We start from the raw sequence: 27,165 nt of genomic DNA, 5'->3' as shown, positions 1-27,165 counted from the left end.
GCCACTTAAAGCCTAAGGTATTTGAAAGTAACTATATGAAATTTGCATTTGCTAAAAACCGGCCCGGTACCTTGGAGAATGGGCTTAGTAACCAATTAAGAAAATACAGTGGTACCTGGGAACACAAACTGGATTTATTCCGGAACTCCGTTCGAGTTCTAAATTTTTCCACTTCCAAGACAATTTTTTAATTTCCTGGCTCCCTCAGATTATTTTAACAGTAAATACACTGTATTTTAATACAAAATATTAAATAATGACAATACTTGAATAAAAATGAGCTTTTTAGGAACATGGCGAATACACTATAGAAGAAAATAACAAGAAACAGGAAAGGCGGCATAAAATTAGCAGCGGAAATCAAACAAAATGCCTTCATTCTAGCTTCTAACAACGAACTGAACGATAAAGCTCATGAGTGGCAGGGGAAACGTACGCAAAAACACACACGAAACATGTGCTGAGCGTTCGAATTCCAAACCAGCAAATTTTTCGAACTTTATTTATGTATTTATTTTTTGTTCTATTCCAGCTTGTTCGAATTCAGGAGTGTTCGGATTCCGTGGGCAATACTGTTAAAAGCCAAATCTTAATTTATGTATAGTATGTATAATGGCCACCTATACACTTCCTGTTACGCGTGGAGTTAAAAAGAAAAGGGAATAAATCATACATTATTCATTTTTATTCGCGGACCTGATGAAATATACCCGCGAGCAGCCATTTGTCCATCACTGTTCTAGAAGATCTTGTATGTATGTATAACTTGTCTGATAAGTTACTGTATTTGTTTTGTCGAGTCGCTGATGTTTAGACCTAAAGTATATACACGACTGCTCTCACATATATTTGATTAGGTTCTCAACTTATTCTTGTTATTTTCTTGATAAAAAAAAATGCACATGAAAGAAATTTCACTTAAAAACAGTACCTCTGGCAATACTGCAATGTGTGATATTATCATAATAGCAATCGCGAGGTAGCAGTACAATGTTTTTGAAATTGTGAAAAAAATAAAAATAATATTTAAGAAAAACTTCTGAATGTTTTAGTTATGGGGTGATAATGATCATTAAGTTTTTAGTAGTTATATAAATTTCTTAGAAGTTGATATTTCCTTATATCAGACCTTAATACTACCGTTGAAGTGATTAGTGAGGAAGTTCATCGCGTTCTTACTAACAAAGCCAGTGAGGAGAGAAACTTTCTCAATTATATCTTAATCAGGAGGATATATTATTTTCCAAATCAATTTGTTCCTTTAAAATGTGTCAATTAGTATATATTTCTTCCGTTTTTTTGTTCTTTATCCTTGTCTAGACATTGTTTGAAATACGAAAACAACCTAATTAATACATCAACTATAAGTATGTCGTGAAGGAAAATTGCTACAAATAATAATAAAAAAGATGTAAGAGGAAATTACTTCTAAAAATGGCAACAGGGAAAGAAGATTCCATATTTCTTTTTAATCCCGGGTGATGTGACAATCGGAATATTTAAACGTCTCGAGCTTTCTACTCTATGTTGTGCATGATTATTTTTATTGGAGATTGAAACGGTGTACTATTCCGAAACATGGATTATATTGGTATAAATTTCCAGAGGTTTCTGGAAGTCAGTCTTTAACGTTTGGCTGAATTTTTCATGTATTATTTATTTACCATTGGTTATTAGAACATATTGTTAGTATCATGCAATGTGATCACAGAAAATTCGTAATTTGGCTATTTTAGAGGTAAGATGACATAGGGACAGCAAAGGACAATCAAAGTAACATGTATCCAAAGCTTAAGATGGGAAACATTATATATATATTAGGGTGGTCCTTAATTTTTGATTTCTGAATTTCTTTGGACGAACCCCCTAAAATGGTTCCATATGGGACCAAATTAAGCCAGGAGAAAAATTAGCTCCATTGAATAATATTAAATGGTGCCTCAAGAGACCTAAAGTTTTGAAGCTGATTACAATACATAGCATATGGAAAAAATCTGGAATAAACTCTTGTAATTTAGAAACAGCTTAAGGGAATGCAAAGATATCCTGGATAATGGAACTAGAGGAAGAAACACACCTAATGTTGTATAGTATTTTCATAGCAGTCATCTTGAAGTCCGCCATCTTGGATTCAGGTCAAAATTTTAAAATGGGAAGAGGGTCATGTGACATATCGTTTTGAGGTAGCGTTTCACCAGAAGCACAAATCTGACACTATTTTAAATATAGCTTTAGTCATCTAAGAGTTATTACCTGTGTAAAGATCTCTCTTTTTTACAGGCAATAATTCTTACACGACTAAAAGTAAAGACATGAGTTTGGCACGAAAAGAACTAAAAGGATATGCACGGTTTCAAAAGAAAGAGGAATGCAAAAGAAAAATGAACTTCTGAAAATGATTTGTTAGAATTTTATACACCAAAAGACGTGGAGGTAAGCATTTTAAGAAATGAAGAGGAAAACCTAGTTTGAGTATGTTAGATAAAATGTAAATATGGATGCGTGTGTGTATCCGGACCCTGCAAGAGATGTAAAAGGGGAAAAACTAATTTTATTAGACCTACTCCAAGACAGGTTGCTGCTCTTGACCTATAGAAGGTCACTGATAGAGCAACAATACATATTCTGACAGCGACGGCAGAAGCATTAGACCATAATGTAGAGGAACTAGTAATACATAGGTCTTCCATTCACCGATGCTGAGAGAAAATCCGTAGCGGAGTTGCACAGAACCACCAAAATAATTTCGGAGTGCATCAAGTGCGTTGTTCAGAAACCTACTTCCGAATTTGACTGGTAGAAAGACTCAACAGGTTATCAATAAAGGAGATGGTCATGAGAGGCTAATTGGTGTTCTCAGTTTGCCATTATCAAGAGGAGAACATATTGCTTCTACTACAGTTCATTAGCTTGAAGAATGGAATTTGGTAAAGTTCGTGCAGGCAGTTTGTTGTAACACCACTCCCTGCAATATGTGTCATGTCAACGGCGCCTACATTCTGCTAGAGCAGAAGCTCCAAAACAATCTTCTATACCTTCCTTGAAGACACTACATTTATGAATTGGTTTTAAAATGTGTTATTTTACAAGTGTTGTTTCGTTTGCATCTGGACTGGATGTTCTCCTATTTAAGCGTTTTCACAACGAGTGGTCTAAAATAGATTGTACCAATTTTATTCCACGAATTGATGATGATGATGTAAGGAACAATATTTCCTAAGTAAGTAATGAAGTGTTAAATTTTGCTATCAAACTTGTAGGACACTGCATAGAAGATTACAGGGAATTTTTAGAACTGACTATCATATTCTTGGGTGTCATACCTCCTCGAGGCGTTTTCTTTCGTTTACCTGGAGCAATTCACCATGCAAGGTGGATGGGAAAAGCTATCTACTATTTAAAAATACTTCTCTTTCGCCAACAATTTCGTTTAACAAAGCAAAGAGAAACGGGTCTTCGGAGAATATGCATTTTTCTGATACGACTATATGTGCAAGCTTGATTTAAATGTGATCAAGCCTCCCATTCATCATTACAAAACCTGCAATTTTTGAAAGGTTTGTACAGTTACAGACAAATAGATGCTGAATTATCTGAAGTGGCTCTTTCTAAATTTTCTCGGCATCTCTGGTACTTCACGGAGGAATACGTAGCATTGGGGTTTTTTGATGATGAAGTTAGCATAATGGAAAGACAAAAATTGGTTGAAAGAAATAAAAACTGTAAGGGGAAACCGTGAAGCAGCAAAGAGGCTTGACGCAAGAGGTAACACCATAAAAATTATAGTGAAAAGAGAAGTCAGTCGTTATATTCTAACAAACAAATTTTTCTCGAGAGATTCAAAATACTCAAAGGGTTTCTTGAGTGCGATCCGATTTCATCGTCAAATAACAATGACTATCTTCAACGAAATACAACAGTTAAATTCATCCACGTAACAGACGACGCAACAGAAAGGCGAGTGAAACTAATAGAAGATTACAACAACGTTCTTACGAAAAATGAGGAGCATAAACAGTTTCTTCTGCATATAGTGAAGACCCCTAGACAATCTTTTCCTAGATGTGACAAAAGTGAACTGTGTAGCAAATAAGATTGAAAACTTATTGAAAACTTTCCATAAAGCTACTACATAAATACGGAATATTTCAATATCTTCCAAGTTATAATTTTTCTTTTTCCTGATAATGGTCTATGAATCATCTTGATGGGAAACCTTATTTGTAGTTCATGGGGAAACAAAGATTTAACTTTCTCTAGTAGTTTGTTTCCAATTTATGTAAAATACTTCCAAAATTCTTACAAATCTGTCCATAACTACAATAAAATAACATTACATCGAAGCATGTCGTTTTTCACACGTAATAACACTTGCATAATTTTAGGTAGCGTAAAAATAATGCCAGTTTGTGCTTCTGGGAAAACGCTACCTCAAAACGATATGTCATATGACCCTCTTCTTATTTGAAAATGTTGACCTGAGTTCAAGATGGCAGACTTCAAGATGGCCGCCATAATAATGCTATACAAGATTAGGTTGGTCTCTTCCTCTAGTTCCATTATCCAAGATATCTTCCCATTCCCTTAAGCCGTTTCTAAATTACAAGGGTTTATGCCAGATTTTCCCCATATACATATGCATTGTTAACGAATTCAAAATTTTAGGTCGCTTGAGGCACCATTTAAAAGTACTCAATCGATCTAATTTTTCTCCTGGCTTAATGTGGTCCCATATAGAACCATTTTAGGGGGTTCGTCCAAGGAAATTCGGGGAGGGCTATAGGCTATAGCCCCCTCCTTGACACACAGGTATACACTGAATAAAATGGGCTACAATCCTATTTTCTTTACACTGGATAAAGCGGCAAACTTTGGTTTAGCCCCTCCCTTGATCATATCCTGGATCCACGGCTGAATATATATATATATAAAAGAGGGACGAAAGTTATTGAATGTACTCTAGTCCCCATTAGGCACCTCGTATTGGAAGATGATATTTTATATAACGGTAGAGAGAACTTCTGTGAGGAGCAAATGGCTGAAATAGAATTTCTCTACATCTCCAGTCACATGAACAGTATAGAATACTTTTTTTTTTTTTAAATACGCTGTAAATACAGCTTTAAATTAGTGATTTTTATTTTCAATCGCTTTAGTGGTGACTATGTTCACTTTTACGTTTTGATTAAAGAAAGAAGATTTGGTCTAAGGTCCCTCCCCCCCAACCAATTGACATAGAATGAATAAGGTCTGTGTGATATGTAGTTTCAAAAGTCTGCTTTGAATAGTATTTTTGGATAAAGACACATTGCGGATAGAGGTTTTCTTTTTGGCGAGGCTATAAATTCCTTTTGATTGATTTTTTTTCTGTTTTGTATAGTTTGTTGTGTAGAGTTGAGTAACTATTTCTTCCGAGACATTAAGAACCATTAAACCAACACTGTAGTTGCAGCTAGATATATGTATGAATCGGAGACAGTCGAGCTATTTGAATCTAAGATGAAATTAAGTATCTTTGGATGTCTTTCTTCAAGCCATATCAATAAAAGCTAACGACCGCAAACTAGAAATCGTAACTATTAGATTTGCAGTATATGCATTTCTTTCATTGTTGTACTATCCATTAAATAAGGCAATGGAATTGCAAACATGTAAATATTTCTTACTTATGTATGACGTAGGGAAAAAGTATTTTTAAACTTTGCGAACGAGGTAATAAAAATTATTTTTGCTGGAGGAGCAGGGAATTTCTACAAAGGAATCAAAGAATGGAGACGTTTGTTGACAATCTCCGACTTCGATATGGTACAGTATATTGATTTTTCCAGCTTCGGGGCTGTAACTTGGTGGGTTTTGTATGACGCATTATTGTTGAGCGACAAGGAAAGTTAAATTCTTTCAAGTAATTGGCACTCCCCCTTTGGGAATTGCTGTGTTCTGGTACGTTAATGCGTTTATAAGAAATATTTTGGATTTTACAGTACCGTATCTTTAGGTGTTTTTTTTTAATAAAAAAAAAGAAGGTAGTTCCTGCATTGAACAGAGTTTTGTGTGACCTAAGACTGTTATGTGAACGTTCTAGGTGTCTATTGCTTATAATTTTCAGAGGCTTCTCTTGAGGGAAGTCACATCGGTAAAATTTAACATTTTATCGCTACAAGCTAGGGGGAAAATGTAAAATATGCCCTATTTCTTTTATATAGCTTGTAGCTATAAATTGTGCAATAAATACCTAGCTTTTACCAATAAAATGTTAATTTTAGGAGTGCAAATTCACTAAAGATCCGCCATTGATTAGTTCATTAATTATTGTTTTATTTGCATTTACAGTTACCAGCAATAAAGCTTATATTAAGCTTTCAGATGTGCACTATTAGAATATTTGAAAGATAATTGTAATGAACTTAAGTTGTACAATACAGTGAATAATAAACACAAAACTCAAGTGTAAAATTTGCATGTAAGATTCGATTCACTGGAGTCTTGATATTCCCCCGAAGGATCGACAGTGAGACCACCGCGTTACTACTTGGTGCATATGAAGTTTTTTTTTTTTTTTAATTTAAAAAAAAATAAGGAAACGGCAGGTTGTTGTAAGATTATAGTAGTTGTGTAATCTTATATCTGATACATTTTTAAACTGACACAATTTATTTCGAGACTATTGAGATGAGACCGATAAAAAAATCAAGGCGGCCATTTTCAACTTGATACAAGGCTGAGACCGAAAGAGGTATTCATTAATCGAGACGAAATCTACTATGTTAAAGGTTGATAATAAATTATTTATTTATTTATGCAATATGAGCCAAATACCCTTAGATTTTTTTAACGCTTCCGAAAATATTCCCGCCAAGAACTGATCGTTGTCGAGACGAACAGAGGAACAGACAACCAAATATCCCCTTTTCGGCATGTAGGGTCCTTGAAATGTGTAAATTCGTTGAAATCGAGAGTTGCATTTAGATGGAAAAGTCTCGTATGTTGATAAGAAATATACGGTGAAAATATTTTTTCCTGGTTCAAAAGCCCTGAACTACACTGTAAAAAATAAAACATCATTTAAACACTTTTAGGACAGATGTTGAATAAATTGATGAAATAGTGTTTATAAAATGTGCTTCGTGTGTCCAAAAGCGTTAATTTTCAAATAACAGTACCTAAAATGACATATTTAAATCACTTCTTCGCGGCAAACAGTTCGGAAACAAAGTGATGACACATTTTGCAAATACATCTGGAACATACTTGGAAAACAGTATCTAAAAGAGGTGAATATGTGTAATCTGGAGATGTTCAAAGAGTATCGGTAATGTGTAGTGTCCTAGTGTGTGTAAAATTTTTTTTGCAGTATAGGTAAGTCAACGCACGTGTGCAGTAATGATCCCTGAATTCATTTTCAACTGATACAATCTCTGTTTTTATTACTGATTTAGCCATTTTTGCCTTTCAAGAAAATCTGTATACCGTAAAACCTATAAACCATGTGGTCTCAGTGTGGAACGTGCATTTTTCCATAAGACATGCCTTGCTGAAGTTGGCCACGTATCGTGGAACTTGGCCACATTTAAAGAACATTATTCCCTATGGTATTAATGATAAATCCAGCTCTATGTGTTGGACACCTAGATGATATTTATCTCTCAGAAAACCTGTCAAAACATCTTCTACTGTTGTATGCCTGGAAGGTCAGTGAATGAAAGGTAGTAAAGAATGATAAGTTGTCCATTGAAATTAACTCTCCTCTTTCCCCCCAAAATAAAAGAGGTGGTGGTACTGCTTATTGCTTTTATGTCTGTTGTCGGTGAGTGAATGAACACATAGACGCCATTGACCCTTTCCATTCATATTCTGTATTGCAAGACGTTTGACAGTCAGAATCCAAATAGATTTATTCAGTTATCCATTGTTTTCATGTTTCAATCGTCTTCTTTGCGGCCGCTTAAAGGAAATTTTCAACGAATGTTGTAAAATACATTACGACTTTAAAATACACAACAGTATAGTTTGATGTCTCTATACTTAAAAGAGGTGAGACAAAATAGGTGTTACGAGTATGTGTTGGAACTAACGAACGCATCTGCGTCGTACATTTTGTAGACAATTAGCACGTTGAAATTACATTTAAATTATAGTGTGTGAATGACAAACGAAGGTATTTATTACATATGATATTTTTATGTAGCAGAACTACTTCGTACAAATCACTAGATAAATAATTACAATTAGTTACCGTGTTAGAAATGCTTATATTACTGCCTATGATGTATTTTGGTTTGAAACATATACTTATCTTCTGTAAGTGGCCATCTGTCTAAGTTGGCCACTTTTCAGTGACCAGTCAACAGAGATAAGTTTCACTTTATGCGATTGTTTGTTCGATACTACGAACTTCTCCAAACAATGCATGTTCCTGAAGTGTACTTGAAGGATTGAATGTCTACTAGAATAGTTGGTATATGTGAAAATCAGAAGAGGTAGATAACCTCTTTGTGTTCGTTAGTAGTTTAGTGTTAATATTTCTCAAATCTGTTGATTGACGAAATTAATTTGTCCACATTCTTATACATAACTATATACTTACTATGTTGGAATAGTATCACATTTCACACTCTATACTTATAGAGATGCTGGCATTTGTTAAAATAGAAGCCTCTCGGTTTCAATTCTCAGATTATAGTATTATACGATTATATTACGCATTATACGAGGCAGTGACATAATTCGTTGTTCTTAACTCTGATAGTATTAATTTAATTCAATTTGTATTTCGGTTATTTCACGTATTTTCATTTTTATTTTTTCTAGTGAATCGTGCCTGACAGAAACCGAAGCTTAATACAACAAACGATAGCGGAAGGATCGACAAAGGTTCAAGCAGTATGAGAGGATTTCATCCTAAAATAAGTTATTTCCGTACATAAAAAGTAAATAAGGAACTACGTTATAGCTTACTCTTCTTATAATTAGCTCTGAGAGAATTGACTATAGTATTGCTTCCAAAGTTCTAAGCCACATCGAATGTCTTTTAAAATGTACAGAAAATACAGAATAAAGTAAACGAAAAATGTGCACTGAAGAGAAGTCCTTTTGAAGCCCTAAGTGTATGAGAGGCTTGAATTAGACTGAATCTGACAACATATAATATTACAGTGTTAATATTATCTCATATTAAATAAAACTATTATTTGTTGAGATACAATCCATGGGAAATTGTATTATATTGTTTTCTGCAAAAGATTACTGAAGAGGAAGAAATATCGAATATCCATTAAGAAATTGTTTGATGCTGAAAAAATGTTCCAGGGACGATTAGCATAAGAAAAATAAATTGAATTAAACAATTTGTCTTAAAGAGAAACACCCACTATATGGAAAACCTTCTAAAGAAGAATATATAACAGCTAATAGTAAGGAGCAGAACGTTAAAGAGAAGGAATATTTTTCAAGAAAATCTTGAAATACTTTCCACTCTTGTGGCCAGAGTTTTAACCATGATATTTACAAATTTGACTTCTTTTTATTGAGGATTGACCATTTCATACGATCTTATTATACTCGTCGGAAACGTTAAGATATTAAGAATTATTGCATCCGTAAGTTAATATAGGGCCAACAAGATAAATGAAAAGTTACACCCTATTTTTGAAACATTATATATATATTCCATGAATTTTATGTTGTTTTATTATGTCAAACATATGTGACGTAGGCTGTTTATTACATCCTTGATAAAATCCCATACATATGATCAGTCGATTGAAAATTGCCTACAACGCTAGAATGGTTATAAAAATTAACCTAGTCTTTGTATAGCGACAGTGGTGAATGTGTCGAAATGATAGTTTCTGATACTGTATTTGCACCCAGAACAGGAACAGTATGCCTATTATTAAAAGTAAACGGCTACTCGCAGTTAGCGAACAGCAAAATGATTTGCTGAAACTTCGACGTCAAGGTTGATGAAAAGATGAATGAATTGAACGAGTTCTTCGATCAAAATATTCCAGATCGACAGCGAACGCCACGAGAAATGTTTATTCATCATTATTGCGTATCGTTCTCATAGACTGGTATTTATGCAGGACTGTGCTTTCTAAATATTGCCTCACTATTGGAAATTGGCTCTATATAGATGATTCCAGGATGTTCAGTATGCCATCCAAACGCAATCCAGATCTGACCCCATGTGATTACATTTTGTGGAGAGAGGCCAAAAGTTGTACAGTCCGCAGCAAAAAACCTTCAACATGAACATGTAAGTTTATTGTGAAACTACGCCTAACAGCGCAAGGAATCAACATAACGTTAAGTGGCACGAATCACGCCAGGCAAAACCTCAGCGTCCTCAACTGCACGCTTATTTTGGAGCAAAAGACTTCTTGTTTCACAATAAACGTGTATAGTTTAATGTGTTTCCATCATTGAAATATATTCTTTGTATGTATTTTCAGAGTGAAATGTATCATTCTTATGAAATACATACAAATGAGAATGTTCTTATATATTCATAAATATCATACTAATTTGTGGTGAGTCATCCATTCTAACCAGTACCAGTGTCCCAAAAATAGGTTTACTCTCGGCTTTAATCTCTCTATTAAAATCGGAAGTGGCAGAAACACGATTTCCTGTTTCAATATTGATCACTGCAAAGGAAGGACGGTAAGAGATAACGAGATTTTCCAAGAACAGATGCCATCTCCTCCCGTAACCCTTTGCTGAGACCAGAAGTGGTACAGATTTACAATTCCTGTTCTCAGTATTGATCCCCATAGAGGAAAAGGCTAGTAGATAGTGTGGAGTGGTGTTTTGACATGAAATTAATGCCAAGTTTAGGTTCAGTGCATGTATTCGAACCGAAGTAATAAGAATTCTGGTTTCAGTATTGATTCCCGTAGCGCAAAAACTATTAATAGCGAGAAATAATTCTTATGTTATGAATCTATTGCCCTAAGAATATGTTCAATCTCTGCTTTATAGTTTACTGAAACCGGAAGATGTAGAAACCTGTCGCTTCCGATTTTAATATTGAATTTACATAAAGCAAGTTCGATACTTTCTTTTTCTCGAAGAATAATACATGGTAAGGGTAGGAGTAAAAGTTAGCCTTCATTTTCCAATTATCGAAATTGTATGAGAAAGGGAGAAAGGTTAGGCAATGGTAAATAACCATTATTATTATTATTATTATTATTATTATTATTATTATTATTATTATTATTATTATTATTATTATTATTATTATTATTATTATTATTACTTATAATTTTCGGAAACAGTAAGTTCGTAGTTATTGATACAAAATTGGACAGGATGTTTTATTCTTTAATGACTGACTGATGACAGAGAACTTATTTTATTTACTTATTTTTAACTTTGCTGTCTTGTAACATTTGGATTTACATTCATTAATTAACTATGGTGGCACATTGGTGTGAGTCACCTGTTGCGAAGGGGATTCCCCGGTCGATGCGCGGTCTAGACTAAGCTTATTGATCGTCGCTTTCATCAGACAAGTAATCCGGGCTTGGTTTCCATTAAATTGTGTGGTCGACAATTATACAATCTTGCAGTCTCATTAATTAGCTTGAGTAAAGTTGAGCCGTAATTTTCGAGTGATCAATCTTTCGATCTCCACTTCATTAACGCTGCATGACAGCAGCCGTTAAAGCCGGGAGTTACGACGAGCGTTTACTGCTCATGAGGAAACAGTAGCGGCTGTTTTATGATAGAGCACTTTGACAGTTTCCGCACTTGATGGTAAAGACGCTTTTTTTTTTTTTTTTTGGTGGAATCCTCTTTTATGAGGTAGTAAGTGACTTGGTGTTATTAGTGATGTCAAAAGTTCAAACAACTACCACATTGGGCTATTCGCTAATTAATTTCAAATGATGTTACAAACTTTGCAGTAAAATTTTGTAGACATGTCTATTGTCAAAAAAAATCGTTTAACCTGGCTTTTATTTTTCTGGTAGTAGTTTACAATTTAATTACTGTTTTGTAGTGAACGCTATCCCAATTACTTGTGATCACATTCTGTACGTAATTGACTATGTATATCAGACAACACAAACTATGATTTAGATTGGCAGTAATACATGCTTGACTTTTTATGTGATTGCAATATCCTTTTATCTGTCGAATTTTATCTTTCGTACGAGGCTATGGATCCTTTAATCATCGTATAGTTATGAGTTACGTACACATCCAATGTGCATATGCAGAAATTTTTAGGGAAGGGATTAAAGGCAATTTGAGATGATACTAATTGAATGAGCATCAAGAATGAAACTGAAGTTCATGTGACGGAAATCTTTTGTATTTTTGTCAGGTTTTTGTTGAATATATATTCTTGAAAGTAAGAAAGAGAACTGGTCGCCTTTTGCTCTAAAAGCTAATTCAGTTTGAATCATGATAGGAATTACAACATGCTGTTATTATAGTCATGCATACTTTTCCAACATACGTAATACTTTACAGGTTTGTTGCAATGTAAAATGTCAGGTATCGAAAAAGTATTAAGCCTTTTGCGCACCAGGTGTCGTTATTGTCCGAAATATCAGGATATATATGTGTCATAGCGGGTCAGACCTAACGCCATGTGACAACTAACAGTTGAAGCTAGTAGATGTGCATTCAGTGTTGAAATCCTTATAATCAGACTGAAAGTATTGCACCGTGAAGATGAGTGAACTTTCAGCAAAATTGCGTTACATTTTACAATTACGTTTCTGTAAAGGTACAAATGCTGCGCAGGCCCGTGAAGAAATTTATGCTATTTATGAGTTAAGATACGTTATCGAAAACAATACCCAAATGATGACACAGTCGTTTTCGTTCTGAAAATGTCGATGTCCAAGTTGCTTCTCGTAGTTTACGACCAATCACAGCAAAACTGAATGATATTTTGGCAAACGTTAAGCAAGACCAACATGCAAGAAGTCATGACAGCGCCAATGACATAACATCCTGCGCCAAATAATGTTAAACCATTTAGAGAAAGCTGACTACAGAAAGAAACTCGACGTTTGGGTGTAATATTATTTGACTCAAAAGTATTTACTAGATCAATTTCTGTCTGCGAGTCTCTACTGAAACGTCACTATCTCGAGCCAATTCTGAAGCGGTTGATCATGAGACAAGGATAACCTACGTCAACAATGTGCGAAAAATTATTTATTTATACGTGTTTGTGGGCATTACTGGCAGCTACGGTCTTAAGCCCGTCACGTATGACGTCCCTCTGCGAACACGCTATCCGGGGAAGGAAGGAAGAAAGCGGCCTAGGGCTTGTATTTTAGGTACCACTCCGGCATTTGCCTGGTGTGAATGAGAAAAAACTAGGATAAATCTCGGACAGCCCGCACTGATTCCCAGGAAGGTTTTGTTGTGCGTTTGGTGGGATTGGAAGGGCATCGTAGCTCACGAGCTGCTGCTACCGGGTAGAACGATAGACTCAGACCTGTACTGTCGACAATTAGCACGAGAGTATCTAGGAATTCAAGGGAAACGAAAAGTGTGTCGTATACCACACTGACAGCGTCAAACCATATACATTTTCAACGATCTATCAGAAATTTAGAGTATTTATAAACTGCACGGGGGAAACAGTATAAGTCAAAGAACATAGATTTTCAGGAGGTGATTTTTTTTATTTTACCAATCATAAGTATGGATCACTTATACTAACAGTACCAAGACGCGATTATCCATCTCTCGTTCAGAATTAACTTATACCAAGTTAAGCGGAGGTGGAGATGACACATAGATCTCCAATTTTGACTTATCTAATTTTGGCCAATTTCTGACATACGGTTTATCATGCAAAGTCTGGATTTTGGCTAAGAGGTTTTAATGCGTTCACCATATAGTCCGGACCTTATACCGTCAGACTATCACTTGTTTGGGTCTCTGTAGAACTCTCTGAATGGTATTAAGTTGGTTTGAAAAGAGTCCTATAAGAACCACGTTTCCTGTGAAAACAATTTTATGACCATAAACCGCACAAATTCTATAGCAACGGGATTATTTTCATATGGGGGTCGACGGGATTTGGTTGCCAGACAAATGGCAGAAGATGTTACATATGTGGTTTTGTAATGTTATTTTCAAATCACAGCGAATGTATTCTGAATTTTGACATCCAGAGGCTCAATACTTTTTATACAATCTTATGGTATACCTTTTTAAAAACTTAAAAATTTGACGTTCATTTTAGCAACGTTGTCTGAACTGAAAATTAATCGTCTTAAGTATAACTGTACACTTAATAATCATACTCACAAAATCAGGAAATATAAGTGATTTAAAAATGAAATTGTTGTTTAACGGTTCACGAATATCCTCTGTAGATTAATGGAGACTAATATATGTAACTGATAGAAATTGTGTTATGAATATAGTTATGGGGAAGTGGAGAACCTCGAGAAAATCTACGTGCACAATATTGTCGTCACAAGCTTTTATTATATGGAGTTGAATCAAAGACTGCGATGAGATGTAAGCACTCTACCTACTACCTACAATTCCCTCCAAAATTTGTATAAATGTTTTTATTGCATAGTGTATGTAAAAGATAACATCGAAAATAGTAGAATTACGATTCTTCTTCTACTTCTTCAATAATTTGGCTTGACTCATAGTATGTTCATTTTACAGTTTCAGAAATAATCAAAAAATTAATTTTGATAGTTTTAAGGCATAAAAGACTAAACTGAAGTAACCTATCACAATTAGCATAAGCTCTCCAAGTATCTGGTGCCCAAGTCAGGTAAACATTGATTCTACTAATTCCTTGGGCAATGCCAAGTAAATATTCTTCGATACTGAGTAACTGAGTGAAAGGTTTTGTAGTAAATCAGATTTGATGTCGTCTCAGATGTGAATACGTGAAGAGACCACCCAATTCCAAAGGTTATTTCATAGCCAAGACACATGGATAAATTACTGAGTGGATATGTACCACTCCTTAAAAGGGCGATTGGGAACTGATATTTTGATTCACAGAAATGCTAGTGCTACTATTTGAATTCTTATTTCGAATCTCTTTTATTTATCAAGATTTTAGTTTCCAAGATTAGACGCTCTAGCTGACGCTTTCCCATCTTATTTTAGATTCAAACGACAAATTTGAATAATTTCTTAACAAAACGAGGCTAAATGAAAACCATGTATACCCTATGTCTGTAAATTAAAATAAACCGTTACCATGGTTAGTCGTAAGTTCGTTCGTTTTTGAACCTATCCGAATGTATTATATTGTGACCGGGACATAGTGTAACATGGAGCGCATGTCAATCATGATGTACACAGCGTTACATTCTTCGTTTCCGCATCACATTCTTTCCGGTGGAAAGGTACTGAATGCTTAACGGTAGTTCAGATTCCACCTTAAAAACTAGGACCCATACCGCGTCTCATATAGTTTCGGTGCTGACAAAGGACGCTAAACTTCATGAAAAATACAATAGTTCAGCACGAAATAGTTCCCATTATCATGTCATTTATATGGATGAAGCTACTGACAAGAAGGTAGGTCTATAGAACTGGAATTTGAAAAAGTTTTCGCGCGTTAAATGTCGTGAAATTCTATAAGTAACCCGTAGAGCAGAAGCGCTATTACTCATTACTTTAGCGATAAGCAGGAACCTATTTTTAATTTCATTGTCATAACCGTTTCTACTATCTATCTCTGTGAAGCACGCTAGGGATCATTATGACACGAAGTTAATGATAGGAAAGTTATATATCATAAACGTAAAATGTAGAATTTTCATACATTACTAGCTAAACGTGCGCTGTCTATTCACCGCATCATTTTGATATAACCATGAATCTCCTTTTCATTTCCTTGCTATATCTGTGCATATCTGTTTACACACATAAGTGAAGGACAGGACAACTCACAAAAGGAGTGAATTGCTATAGACAAACATACAAACGTAGCTTTTAATGTATAGATGTTGGGTTGAGTTTGTGACAATCTTGGAGAAGTGACAGATGATGTCAAGTGGATTTTTTCCCCTTATAAATCCATATCAGTCCGAGTACGTCTCATTGCGGCTCTTGAGGCCGTTGAAGTTGTCAGCATGCAATAGGTTTTGCCATTCAGATTTATGGAAACTGCCTGCAATATCCGTCAACCCGCTGTACGTATCTCCTCTACTGGTTGCCTAACACAAGGGTTTGGACCTTAACTTCACCCTAGCGACAATGTTAATCTTATGAGCTCAAAATGACCCATAAAATGTTGATTAGAGCAATAACGGCATTTTTTAAAATTTTGAATGAGAACTGGTAGGTCTATACAAAGTTTGAAATAGACCAGTAAAAATAGCACGTTTGTAGAGCGTATGGTTTCCCAGATTTCATTGTAAAAAGGAATTGGCCACAAACCTATAAACTTTTCTTGACTACAAACGTATAAACCTAGCATTTTAATATGTAGATAAATATAGAAACACTAAACATATCTGTTTAAAAAAGTTTAATATGAAAACGTAAAAATATAACTATAGTATTACTGTATTTGAAGTAGCAGCACAGAGGTGATGAATATTTGTGTTCCTGATAGGTAATAAATTTCTGCCATGAATATACAAACAATATAGTTGATGTGTAATATCAGGCAACTAAATATGCATTTGCTGTCCTGTCTTCAAAACTAGACAGATATTTGAGTTTCCTACTGTTCAATATCACTATGATAGAACAAACTTAAAAAGAACAATTCTGTCTACAAATATTAATATTCACGGAATCGAAATCTTCAAAGTTAACTAGGAATGTACTAATTGAGTCAGTTTGCGACGAAATAACTAAAAGTACAAGTACTTATCAATTTCATGGAAACATCTGAACAAATGCAACTTACCAGTTCCATCATCGACTAAGAGGAAATAGGAAGATGATAAATGCGGAAAAATATTTAGAAGACTTACTTCTCTAACATAAGACATCTTTTGATGATCAACATGATATCAAACGCCTTGTTACAGGATGTTAGCTGTGAAAAATCATTAAATGAATTTTTTATAACAACATGAAAGGCAACACGCAAAATCGAAAGATGTGTTTCTACTAATACTAAAAAAAATAATTTATACACTCACGATGATGTAATAAAGATGTGAGTGGTAACATTTGGCTTTGAACCTGCTTCACGGAAGATTGCTGATGATACGGAAGTTTCACGAACGTTGATGGATATACCGAAAGTTACATGCAAATGTATCTATAGCTTGTATGTATTCATTGTATTCAAAATCAATGCTGTATATTATCATGTAATACTGACTGTGAGTGCAATAAAAATCTTAATCGAATGATGATGTAATTATTTGAAATAATGAAATGAGGATAAAATTTCGTATTTTTTGTGGATAAATACAAAATTTTATCTTCAAATAATTAATTTAAAATAGGTTTTACTAATCAAGAAACAAATGATGTCTTGCGATCGGATTGTACTCATGAAGCCAACCTTACCTCTCTTTGCAGATTCCCTTGACGATGTATGGAGACAAGGTTGGTTTTGGTGCTCCCAGCTTTGCCATGCCTGCTGCTCCATCTTCAACTGCCTCAGCAAGAAAAAAATTGGCAGCCTGGGCTAAAGCTCAGGAACGCTTCAGAGCACAGTAATCCAAGAAGCTCGATATCCATATGTTAGTCTGTTGATAGAGTGCCAACGCTACGGCGTCAATATGTCCTCTGTAGTTTGAAGGACATAAATGTGGCAAATTCTCAGAGAACTTGGAATTACCTTCATTGACTAAGGAGTTTTGATGTGATAGAAAATGCATTTCCGTCAGTTAACGAGCGAAATAAACGTTATATTCACACAATGTAGACAATTTAAATATAAGAGTGCCAGTGATAAAGTGATGCACCTTGTCTATAACAGGATTCAAATAAAAGTAAAATTAGATTAATCCTCAATTTATTAAGATATGTATAAATTTCTCAAGGTTATTTTTCTTGTGTGTGTGTGTGTGTGTGTGTGTTTATAATACCAATGGGGAAGTAGGTGTTAGGGACACACGAAATCGTAATTGTTGTTAGGTAGCATGAATGACAAATAGAGAGAGATCTGAAATGAGATGAACTTATTTCCAGTGTTCTAATAATCTACATTAATAAAAAGACAAAATGCATTAAAACTTAAGCAGGTAAGTCTTTTCGGTAGTATGAATTTACGACTGTACAGGAATAAATTTAATTTTAGCCACTTGCAAAGCTTACTTTCTTCTGCTCATAGGACTGGATCTCTAAGTGTAATAACTTATGTTTATCATTTTGCTGCACAAGGTGTTTCAAAATTCTGCTTTTTTTTAAAAAAAAAAAGAAAGAAAGAAAGCTACTATACTAAGAAAGAAAGAAAGCTATACTAACACTGAATGAAGTATTCACAGCATTTAAACATCGTTGTTGAGGAATTTAATATAATTTGAAGGAGATATAGTTGTTTCTATGACATCACAGAAATAGAAACATGGAAAGCAACTTATATTTCCTGTTAGGAACTACCAAACCATCCACTTCCAGCGATACACACTGTTCAACTGCGTAATAAAACACAATTGCAGTCAGAAAAAAAATATGAAGATTATAACGAACTATACAATATTAAAGCATCTGTTCGCAGGTATTTTGATTCACTGGTAAGATGTACCATTTTTTTTAATTAGTGCTGTAGTATAACAGAATTTTCGAATTAGAGTTCTTATGTACACTCATGTCCAAAATTATTGTCGCATGTCTATAAATATGTTTTTGTACGAATATAATTGTATAACGAATTCGCCCGGTATTTCTTACAATGTTAGTATCTGTACAATCGGCAAAGACTTGTATGTGGCAAATTTCATGTCAAAAGAGCAGCAAATAAGAACAGTAAAACGATTGGCCATTTAGCAACATTTTGTTTTACTCATTCTAATTTTCGTATTTATAATTCTCTTCCTATGAAATTTACCACAAATATACATTTTCCGATTATGCACATAGTATCAGTATTTAAAGTACCCTGCAAAATCATTATCAAATTATATTCTTACAAGAACACAGTTATAGATATGCGACAATCATCTTACGCATGAGTGTACGTGCTTCAAGAACCTAAGATGAGCTGTAAAATTGTCTTGAACCATATGTGCACAGTCAAAAGACTTGGAAATGGGCGATATGATGTTTAGAAGAAAAGTATGAAGACTGTAAATTGTGCTAAAACGAAGTACAGTTCGAGGATAAACAGTAATAAAGAATTAAATTATTATTGTCAGAATATTGAATAATTTTAAAAATGATTCCTTACTTACTATGACAGAAATAAACATTGTTGGCTTAAAAAGAAAGACAAATCAAACTAACTGTAAACATTATCACTATTCAAAACTGTTTTCCTCATGTAGACTTTTTTTTTTAAATCCGGAAATATAATAGTGTCGCAAAATAACTGCTTTCGGGTTAAGGTGGAGTAGTGCAATACACTAAGCCCTTCACTGTGCATGTGATCTGCCTCTCTGCAGAAAATATCCTTTGTATATTCATGTTTGGAATTGTTTCACGCAACATGGCTTTGGTTGTTGATAAATTGGTACATGTTTCCATCTAATCTGAATATTGTAACAATTACTAAAATCCTTAGATGACATTATTGAAATTTTGAGGAAAGTTTTTTTTTTTTAATCCTGGGTTGATTAGGACCCCAAACATAACTGGCGCTTCCGTACTCATGTCAGTAAACATCAATAACGGTTTTCAAACTTCGGATTAGGCTCTACTGTATAAGACACTAATCTAGCAGATTATGTTTGGTGGCCACGAAGAGAAAACTTCAAGGAAGATGTATGAAGCACATTTTGGTGAGACGTGGGTGTTGTTATGCATGTTGTACTGAAATATCTTGGTAGAAGCACCTGCGGATGGTGCAAGCTATAATAATTACACTAATAATTACACTAAACAGATTCGTAATAGGTATAAATAAGTTAAAAACCTACAGAGCCGTACTAACATATCTACTCATTAACTCATCCGAGTAAGACGCGAAATGTAAATTTCATGATATCGTATAAGCAACATTATGTCTGGAAACACCGTAATACTAAATTTAAACTGCACCAAGGACTGTAAAAATTACTATCATCAATAAACCTTATCCGTATATTCGTTTATTCTTACGATAAACTCACAAAGTACTGCTACAGTTTTGTTTGTTTGTTTGTTTGTTTTTGTTTCATGTAAAATACAATTCCAGTAGTTTCATTATTATAATTATGACCAATATTCCTTCAGCAAGAATAGATAAAATGTAAATAACAAAACAATAAACCATAGCAATATTACAATTCACATGTTAAATCTAAAACTGGCCACCTGTGGTACTGTGAAAGTCTCTCACATCAACAGTGATTCATGTTTAATTTCCAACATCTGTTTCTTTCTCCAATCCGTTGTCTTTTAAGTATTCGACGGCACTTCTTAACATTCTGAAGCTTCTTGAACTTCTGCCTTTAAATGTTTATTGCAATCAGACATCTGCCATCTTATTTTCAACCTCCACTTCTTAAGTTTGAATTTTGTATATTCCTTTTAAAAAATTCTCCTAAAATCGTCAAGTTTCTTTTGTTCAATTCTTCAGTCAACTTTTTAACCCGTCTATCCAATTCTACTGTTAGCTTCTCAGTTTACTCGTGTTTTTCAGGTGTTTTCAAACTCAAAATTTTATTATCTTTTCTCAATACTTATTCCATTAACTATTCATCTTCTTCACCATCTACTGTACACTGTTTGATATTAAAAATGCAGTACCAAGGAAGGCAAGAGGTAGCAGCACCAAGTGTGGTAGGCATATAGCTTACGATACAAGTGTGAAATACGATATACGAAACGCTATTTTTATTACCGCTTTGCGTGATGTATCACAGCTAGTGCTCTCAAACGGGTCGGGTCGGGTCAGATCAACTCGGGTCGGGTTGTGTCAGTCGGGTCAGCTCGAGTCGGGTTACGGGTCGGGTCAACTCGGATCGGGTTGTCGGGTCAGCTCGGGTCGGGTTATTCCGGTCAGCTCGGGTCGGGTCAGTTCACTTTGGTCAACTGAGTTTAGATTGAGCTTAAACTCGGCTGGAGTCGAAAGCTGCTGTTTTTCACTAGCTGCCTAATAGCAATTTTCAATTGATTTTATAGAAGCCATAAATCTATTTTGAACACTTGCAGCTAGTGTTTTTATGGTAAATGCTTATTTTTGTGCTTGTGTGTACTTTAATTTTTAAATGTGGAAGATTGATTTTACCAATCGACTGTAATATTAATATCTACGCCAACCATTGAGTCTGGATTTAGAACAAAACTAGAAGTTGTTTAAGCAAGGCCAAAAGAAAGATTGGATATGGACGACCAAGCCCAAGCAGGGCCGCGGTGGCTCAGTGGTAGAGAAATCATCTCTGGTGCATGGTGTCCATGGTTCGATCTCAACTTGTGCTAAGTGGGCTTTGTGGTGGAGAAACGCCGTGTAGTGGGTTTTCTCGAGGTTCTCCTGTTTCCTCCCACTGTCTTCATTCCACCATTGCATTCATTTCTCATGGTCACCATATCCCTTAGCCTCGGTGCAGAATCGAGGGACCTTAAACTGAATATTTCATTTTATGTCACCAAGCCCAAGAACATCGATACAAGAATAAGATAAAGATTGGATATGCAAGACGAAGTGGATAGTAATCGTGCTCTTGGCCTTGTTTTGGTGATCACGAAGTAGCGATGAGCATATTTTCTTGCTTTCCGTATAGTATGAAAGACCATAATCAAAATCACACTTGGTCTTCATTTGTACCGATGAGGCGAGCATTCTTGGCTCTTGTATAGCATGAAAGACCACCAAGACTACGAAATGCAGGACCAAGACTTGACTGTGCAAGACAAAGAATAAGACGCAGTATTGATGACCAAGACCCAGGGTGCGAATTGTGTGAATTTCATTTCTTGAGCTGAAAGTGATGAAATAAAATTAGTACTTTATAATTAATTATCATACTGTATTTTTAAATTTTAAATTACAAAATTCATATTATGTATCTTCTTACTTGCAACTATATATACTGTATAATACGTTTTAATTACCGAGAAAGAAAAATCAAAGTGGCGCGGGTCCCGGAATCATAAGAACCTATTTTGGAATGAAAGTTGAAGGATTGGAAAAATCACAGGTGTTCTCCCGTTTCCTCAACCCTTATCATTGTAGTTAAACGATTTCCTTTTGTCTCCGCCAAGAGACTCTTGCTACTGCCTTCCGAGAAGATCCCCTGCCGTCCGAGCAGGTGAGAACACTGACCTTGAATAAAAATGTCGTCAGATAGAACTAAAGCAAGAAAAAAATAAATTTCTCCCACGTCGGACACTGGTATCAGTTATAAAAAAAATAACCAAACTTCAAAAGTGCCAAATATTCATTAAGATGCATATCCAAATCCTCCGCTTGATCTAGCTAGTGGTTAACGTGTAAGACTTCGGTACACGTGGACCGGGTTTAATTCCCAATGGGAGTGCATTTTGGCGTTCACCCAGTATCGTGACCATAGTGCTCTCAAACGGGTCGGGTTACAGATCGGGTCGAGTCGGGTTAGCTCGGGTCCGTCGGGTCAGCTCGGGTCGGGTCGGTATTCAACCCGACCCGTTGAGAGCACTAGTCACAGCGCCGTGAAACCTAGTAGAATGTCCAGAGGTTAGTTGTACGTGGTCCACCATGAGCGTTCAGAACTGCTGCGACACGAGTTTAAAGGTCAAGACCTTAGATGTCCTTGAGGGATATGGTGAGCCATGCGTCTGCGATATATTGCCGGCGCTTATCAGCTGTGGCTGGGGGAGGTAGGCTATCTATTGTGTAAGACACTGCACAATCACGTACTTGACGTTCACTCATCGAGAGATAAGGCGAATGCTTCGATCAAGGAAGCAGTGGAAGATCATATGGATTCAGAAATTGTAAGACGTTATGTGCAACACGCGGTCGCGCATTATCGCATTGGTAAGTGGCTCCATACAGGACCAGCTGAAAAGAATAATAACCGGATCCAACAACAGATGGATGTACTCATGGCTGGTCAGAGACTCGTAGTGCATAGTTAGGCTCGAGCAGACACGAAATCCAATGACATCTGATACAATAACGCCGGGTGTGACGATGCAAAATGCAGAAGCCACCTAACCTTTTGTGTGCTGCAGAGAGAAGCGAGATTCCTCCGAGAAAAAACGTCGTGCCAGTTGCCTTTTCATGCATAAGGGTCGCGGTACCATTGAAGCCACACACACTTATGCTGTGCACTTAAAGGAAGCTGTAGCGATGGGCGCCATGTAGATATACCCTAAGCCGCCAGCCCGAATTATTCGTAGAAACTCTGGTTTGCTGCTCAACAATCCCAAATCATTGTACCAGTGTTTATACGATCCATCATTCCTTTGCGTACAAGTGCGTCTTGTCTATCCTTGGTATTGAACGTTGGTTATGCACGTCTTTGTTGGTAATGCATGTCTTTGTGTATTGTCTTCCTGAAGTCATTGATTTCATATTCACATCGCTATTGCTCCATTTCGTCCAACATGGGCATCAAAGTTGCGAAAGGATAATCTGCAGTCGCGATATGTTAGGTTGATGCATTTGAAATGTCCGATTTTATGTTTAGAGCGATACCACTTTCTATAATCCATCTAATATATGGACCGAGGTCAGGTGTACGACGTAACAAACTCGGTATAATTTCAGAATAAAGACTGGGGCGACTGTAAAAGTGTACCATAAGGAACACAATGATTGTGAGTTATTTCCCTTTACCGGCACGAAACAGGAACATTCTGCACATCTACGTGCAAAAATAATCAGCAATATGTTTGGGCTAAAATTGGTAATTGAATGCATCATTATGCCTTTGGTTCGTGAAATGTTGTGCCGGTGACACACTGTTGGAAACCGAGTCACGCACACCCTGACCAACAGCACGTTCTAATGAGTTCTTCAGGAATACCATGGAAGCAGATCGCTAGAAAAGTTGCACGGAATTGCAGACAAGTTAGACATAAGGTAACTATCGTTAGGTGGCTCTGTGTAATAGGTAAGGTAAAAAAAAAAGTTGAACATAACAGGTTCCACATGAGTTGACACCAACCAAGAAGGACCGAAATTAAATTTGTGCCGTTATCTGAGTAAGTAGAGTAACCGTTAAGATTTCCTGCGTTTGATTGTCAGTTCTGATATATAAAATCTGCTATGACAATCGCAAACGAGCAGGACAGTGTTTGGAGAGTGATCAACATCTATGACAGATCCCAAAACCACTCCTTCATTTGTAGAAAGTGTTATTGCTGGTGTGAAGGTCAATGATGGAAATGTTCCATCATTTCTTCCGTCAAGGCGAAGATATTACTGGAGATCGTTACAACAATGAACTCAATGAATGTATGGGAAACTTGCAGACAAGCATTCAACAATGGTCAACTGACAGTGTTCTCATGTGAACACGTCAATCAACACCCACATGTTGCTCAAAGGACAGTGGAGACTCCCGATTGTGCTGTAGTATAAAACTCTTCTTGATTCGTCATATTCTTCTGATGTCTTTTTTCAGTGACTGCCACCTTTGCCCCCATCTTGATAATTTCTTAGCAGGTAAAATTTCACTGATGAGCAGGTGGTTTAACGTCATCAGAAAAGTTGTTGAGGACTTCTTCCCATCTCGAACTCCACTTTTTGCGCCATGGAATCCAATTGTTAAGCGATGACAAAAGTGTGTGACTGCCGCAAGAGACTACTCTGAGTAACCAGCTATTATAGTTTTCAGTTTTTTTGGCTCTCGACATTTTAATTACAACAATCCAATACTACAATGATTCCGCGATGAAATCCGGAAACATAATAAAATTTCTGTTGCATTCGACAACGAGAATAACCCGTCAGGCCAACTACCAGTACTGTTATTCGGTTAACGAAACGTGGCGTCTGATAGATAACTGCAGTTGGTGGAAACAAAGTGGAAGGGAGAGAGAGTTGTTCTCCATCACTGCAATATTATTTCACGCTGTTCTAGGCAAGCAAGGTCACTGACTACGCTGTTCCCAGTAGTTAAATATTGAATTTCAGTCAAATATTCCAAGGATTATTGTTTTTATTTGGAAACCATATGTTCATATTATTATGAATATAGAATTATGACTCCTTAGATATGCTAAGTAGCCAAGGCCCTAACCGTACGGAAATACCACTTGTCGTGAGATCAACGAAATCAAGCATTTCGGATCTGGGTCAGAGGAAAAGTGGGTGACCTTTTGTACTCACCAGATGGTGTTGACATTGCGGCATCCACATGTGGAGCTATTTAAAAGGTCCGGTCTAGAAAGCCATCATTAACGGCGGGGGAAGTAGATGCGCTGACAACACATTATCGTAAAGGCAAGAGATGAGTATCACAAGCCAGCTGGTAGGCCCTACCCGCTTAAGGGCTGTTGCGCGAGAAATTTAGACATTCCAGATTTGTTGGCAAAGCTGGTGCTCTTATTGTTGTCGAGCCTTTGCAACATACAGCATGGACTTCCCAAACGCCACCTCTCATCACGCCAAGTTCGCCGTGTAAATAACCTCTCGAAGGCATACAAACAGGGATGAGACTATATTATCTTCCTACAATTGCAACAAACTGTTGCAAAGGAAACTATTATGTCACGCAATAGTCCATATCAGTGATCATCATATCGATCATGATCGATGCTGGAATGTCTTAAAGAAATCAAAAGCTTTAATTTGTTCGAATAGAAACGGATTAGCCTCTGTGTGTGTAGGCGTCGTAGTTTTATCCAGCACAACAATAACATATCTTTCCATAAGCTGAGTAGAATTCGGGTAACTCAAGACTTCGCTTCCAACGACTTTTACATCTATTGATAGCCTTTGATCTATGTAACGTGTTTCTTGTAATATGTGTAATTGAGTTGCGTCTGCAGACTACATTTTTCTTATGATTCACTGAGGTCTATAGCTGACGAACAAAGCTTCCTAGCATATGTATTGTGCCAGCAAGCAAAATTTGATTGTTAATTATATTATGATGCGCATCCAGCTTAGGATCAGATCATTTGTTTGGAGCGCCACGGGTTGAGCAGTTAAAAATTCGCAGAATCGTAATAGTTTGATTATTATTATTATTCATCCTAGGAAGACAATAGACAGAAACTCGATGTAATATGTTGGTCTTAAACCATAAATTCTAGTTTCATTTTATCATTAAGCTAAACTAAATCACAAATAACTTCTAATATTTCATTTCTCGCCGAAATATGACTTTAGTAGTTTCACTTTATAAACTGACCCAATCCCAAACATTTAGTTGTAGCAATCGTAGCGAGCGTCTACTTTTTTTTACTCAACCGGCACTTCTGTGTATCATTCCATGGTAACTCTGCGATTCAGACTAACCCAATTTTGGTGAAACGATATGTGCCTTCCTCTAACCTTCCGACAAAACTGTTGTTTGGTGCTCCAATCCGTTAAGAATAAGGGAGTAAAAGGGTAAAAATCTCTCTATATTGAAAGTTTGCATATTTACATGTAGATCAATTTTCCGAGATAAACCATATAAAAATTGTTGGATTTTGATGTTAGGGTATTCCGAAAATTCCCGTCGATTGCGGTTGAAATCGGTCATGGATAAACTGGTAAAAGGGAGTAAGGCCACTAAATTTCTAAGTTTCTTTATGTAAATAATATGAGGAGAAAACCACTTTCATCAAATGATTGATTTTGATACAAATAGCGTATATTTTCTTTGAGGCTTCCAATCATTGTCAGCGCACAGGGTTAAAGTTTGTCCAGGATAAAAGCTATCTGTTTCATATTAGCTTTTCTTCAGTAATTCAAATTGGAATTAACACAAAGCATGTAAGCAAAGCACAATTAAAATATCGATGTGTAATAATTTCGCCAACTATAAAGGTAACTAAGAAAGTTCTGTCACTTTTTACCCACCAACTTCGAACATCGATATGTCGCCTAAGACGTATTTGGAAGATCAAAAATAATCCCCATCAGCATTGACGACCTTCTGCCAACGTTCTGGAAGACCATGGATTCCATCACGTTAGAAGTTGGTGGGTCGTGAAGCGAAGACGGTATCAAATGCATTT

The 27,165-nt window shown here is 35.9% G+C and overlaps 1 protein-coding gene across 5 annotated transcripts in view; it reads left to right on the top strand.

The window, feature by feature from the left end:
• LOC145677210 (uncharacterized) overlaps nt 1-27,165 on the top strand; it is a 331,567-nt gene that overhangs the window by 195,445 nt on the left and 108,957 nt on the right. For 2 of the 5 annotated variants that reach the window (XM_081747820.1, XM_081747817.1), the window contains exon 11: nt 17,503-17,948. The exons of the other annotated variants lie outside the window; for them this stretch is intronic. In XM_081747820.1, coding sequence (XP_081603946.1) covers nt 17,503-17,643 — 141 coding nt within the window. In that variant the 3' untranslated portion in view covers nt 17,644-17,948. Of the gene's footprint in view, nt 1-17,502; nt 17,949-27,165 lie in introns of those variants that run through there. 5 annotated transcript variants of the gene reach the window in all.

This window comes from Thermobia domestica, chromosome 2 (genome assembly GCF_964235325.1).
Source record: "Thermobia domestica chromosome 2, izTheDome1.hap1.1, whole genome shotgun sequence".
NCBI classification, from domain to species: domain Eukaryota; kingdom Metazoa; phylum Arthropoda; class Insecta; order Zygentoma; family Lepismatidae; genus Thermobia; species Thermobia domestica.
Note: the sequence above shows the minus strand (reverse complement) of the source record. Positions and strands in the feature narration are given on the sequence as shown.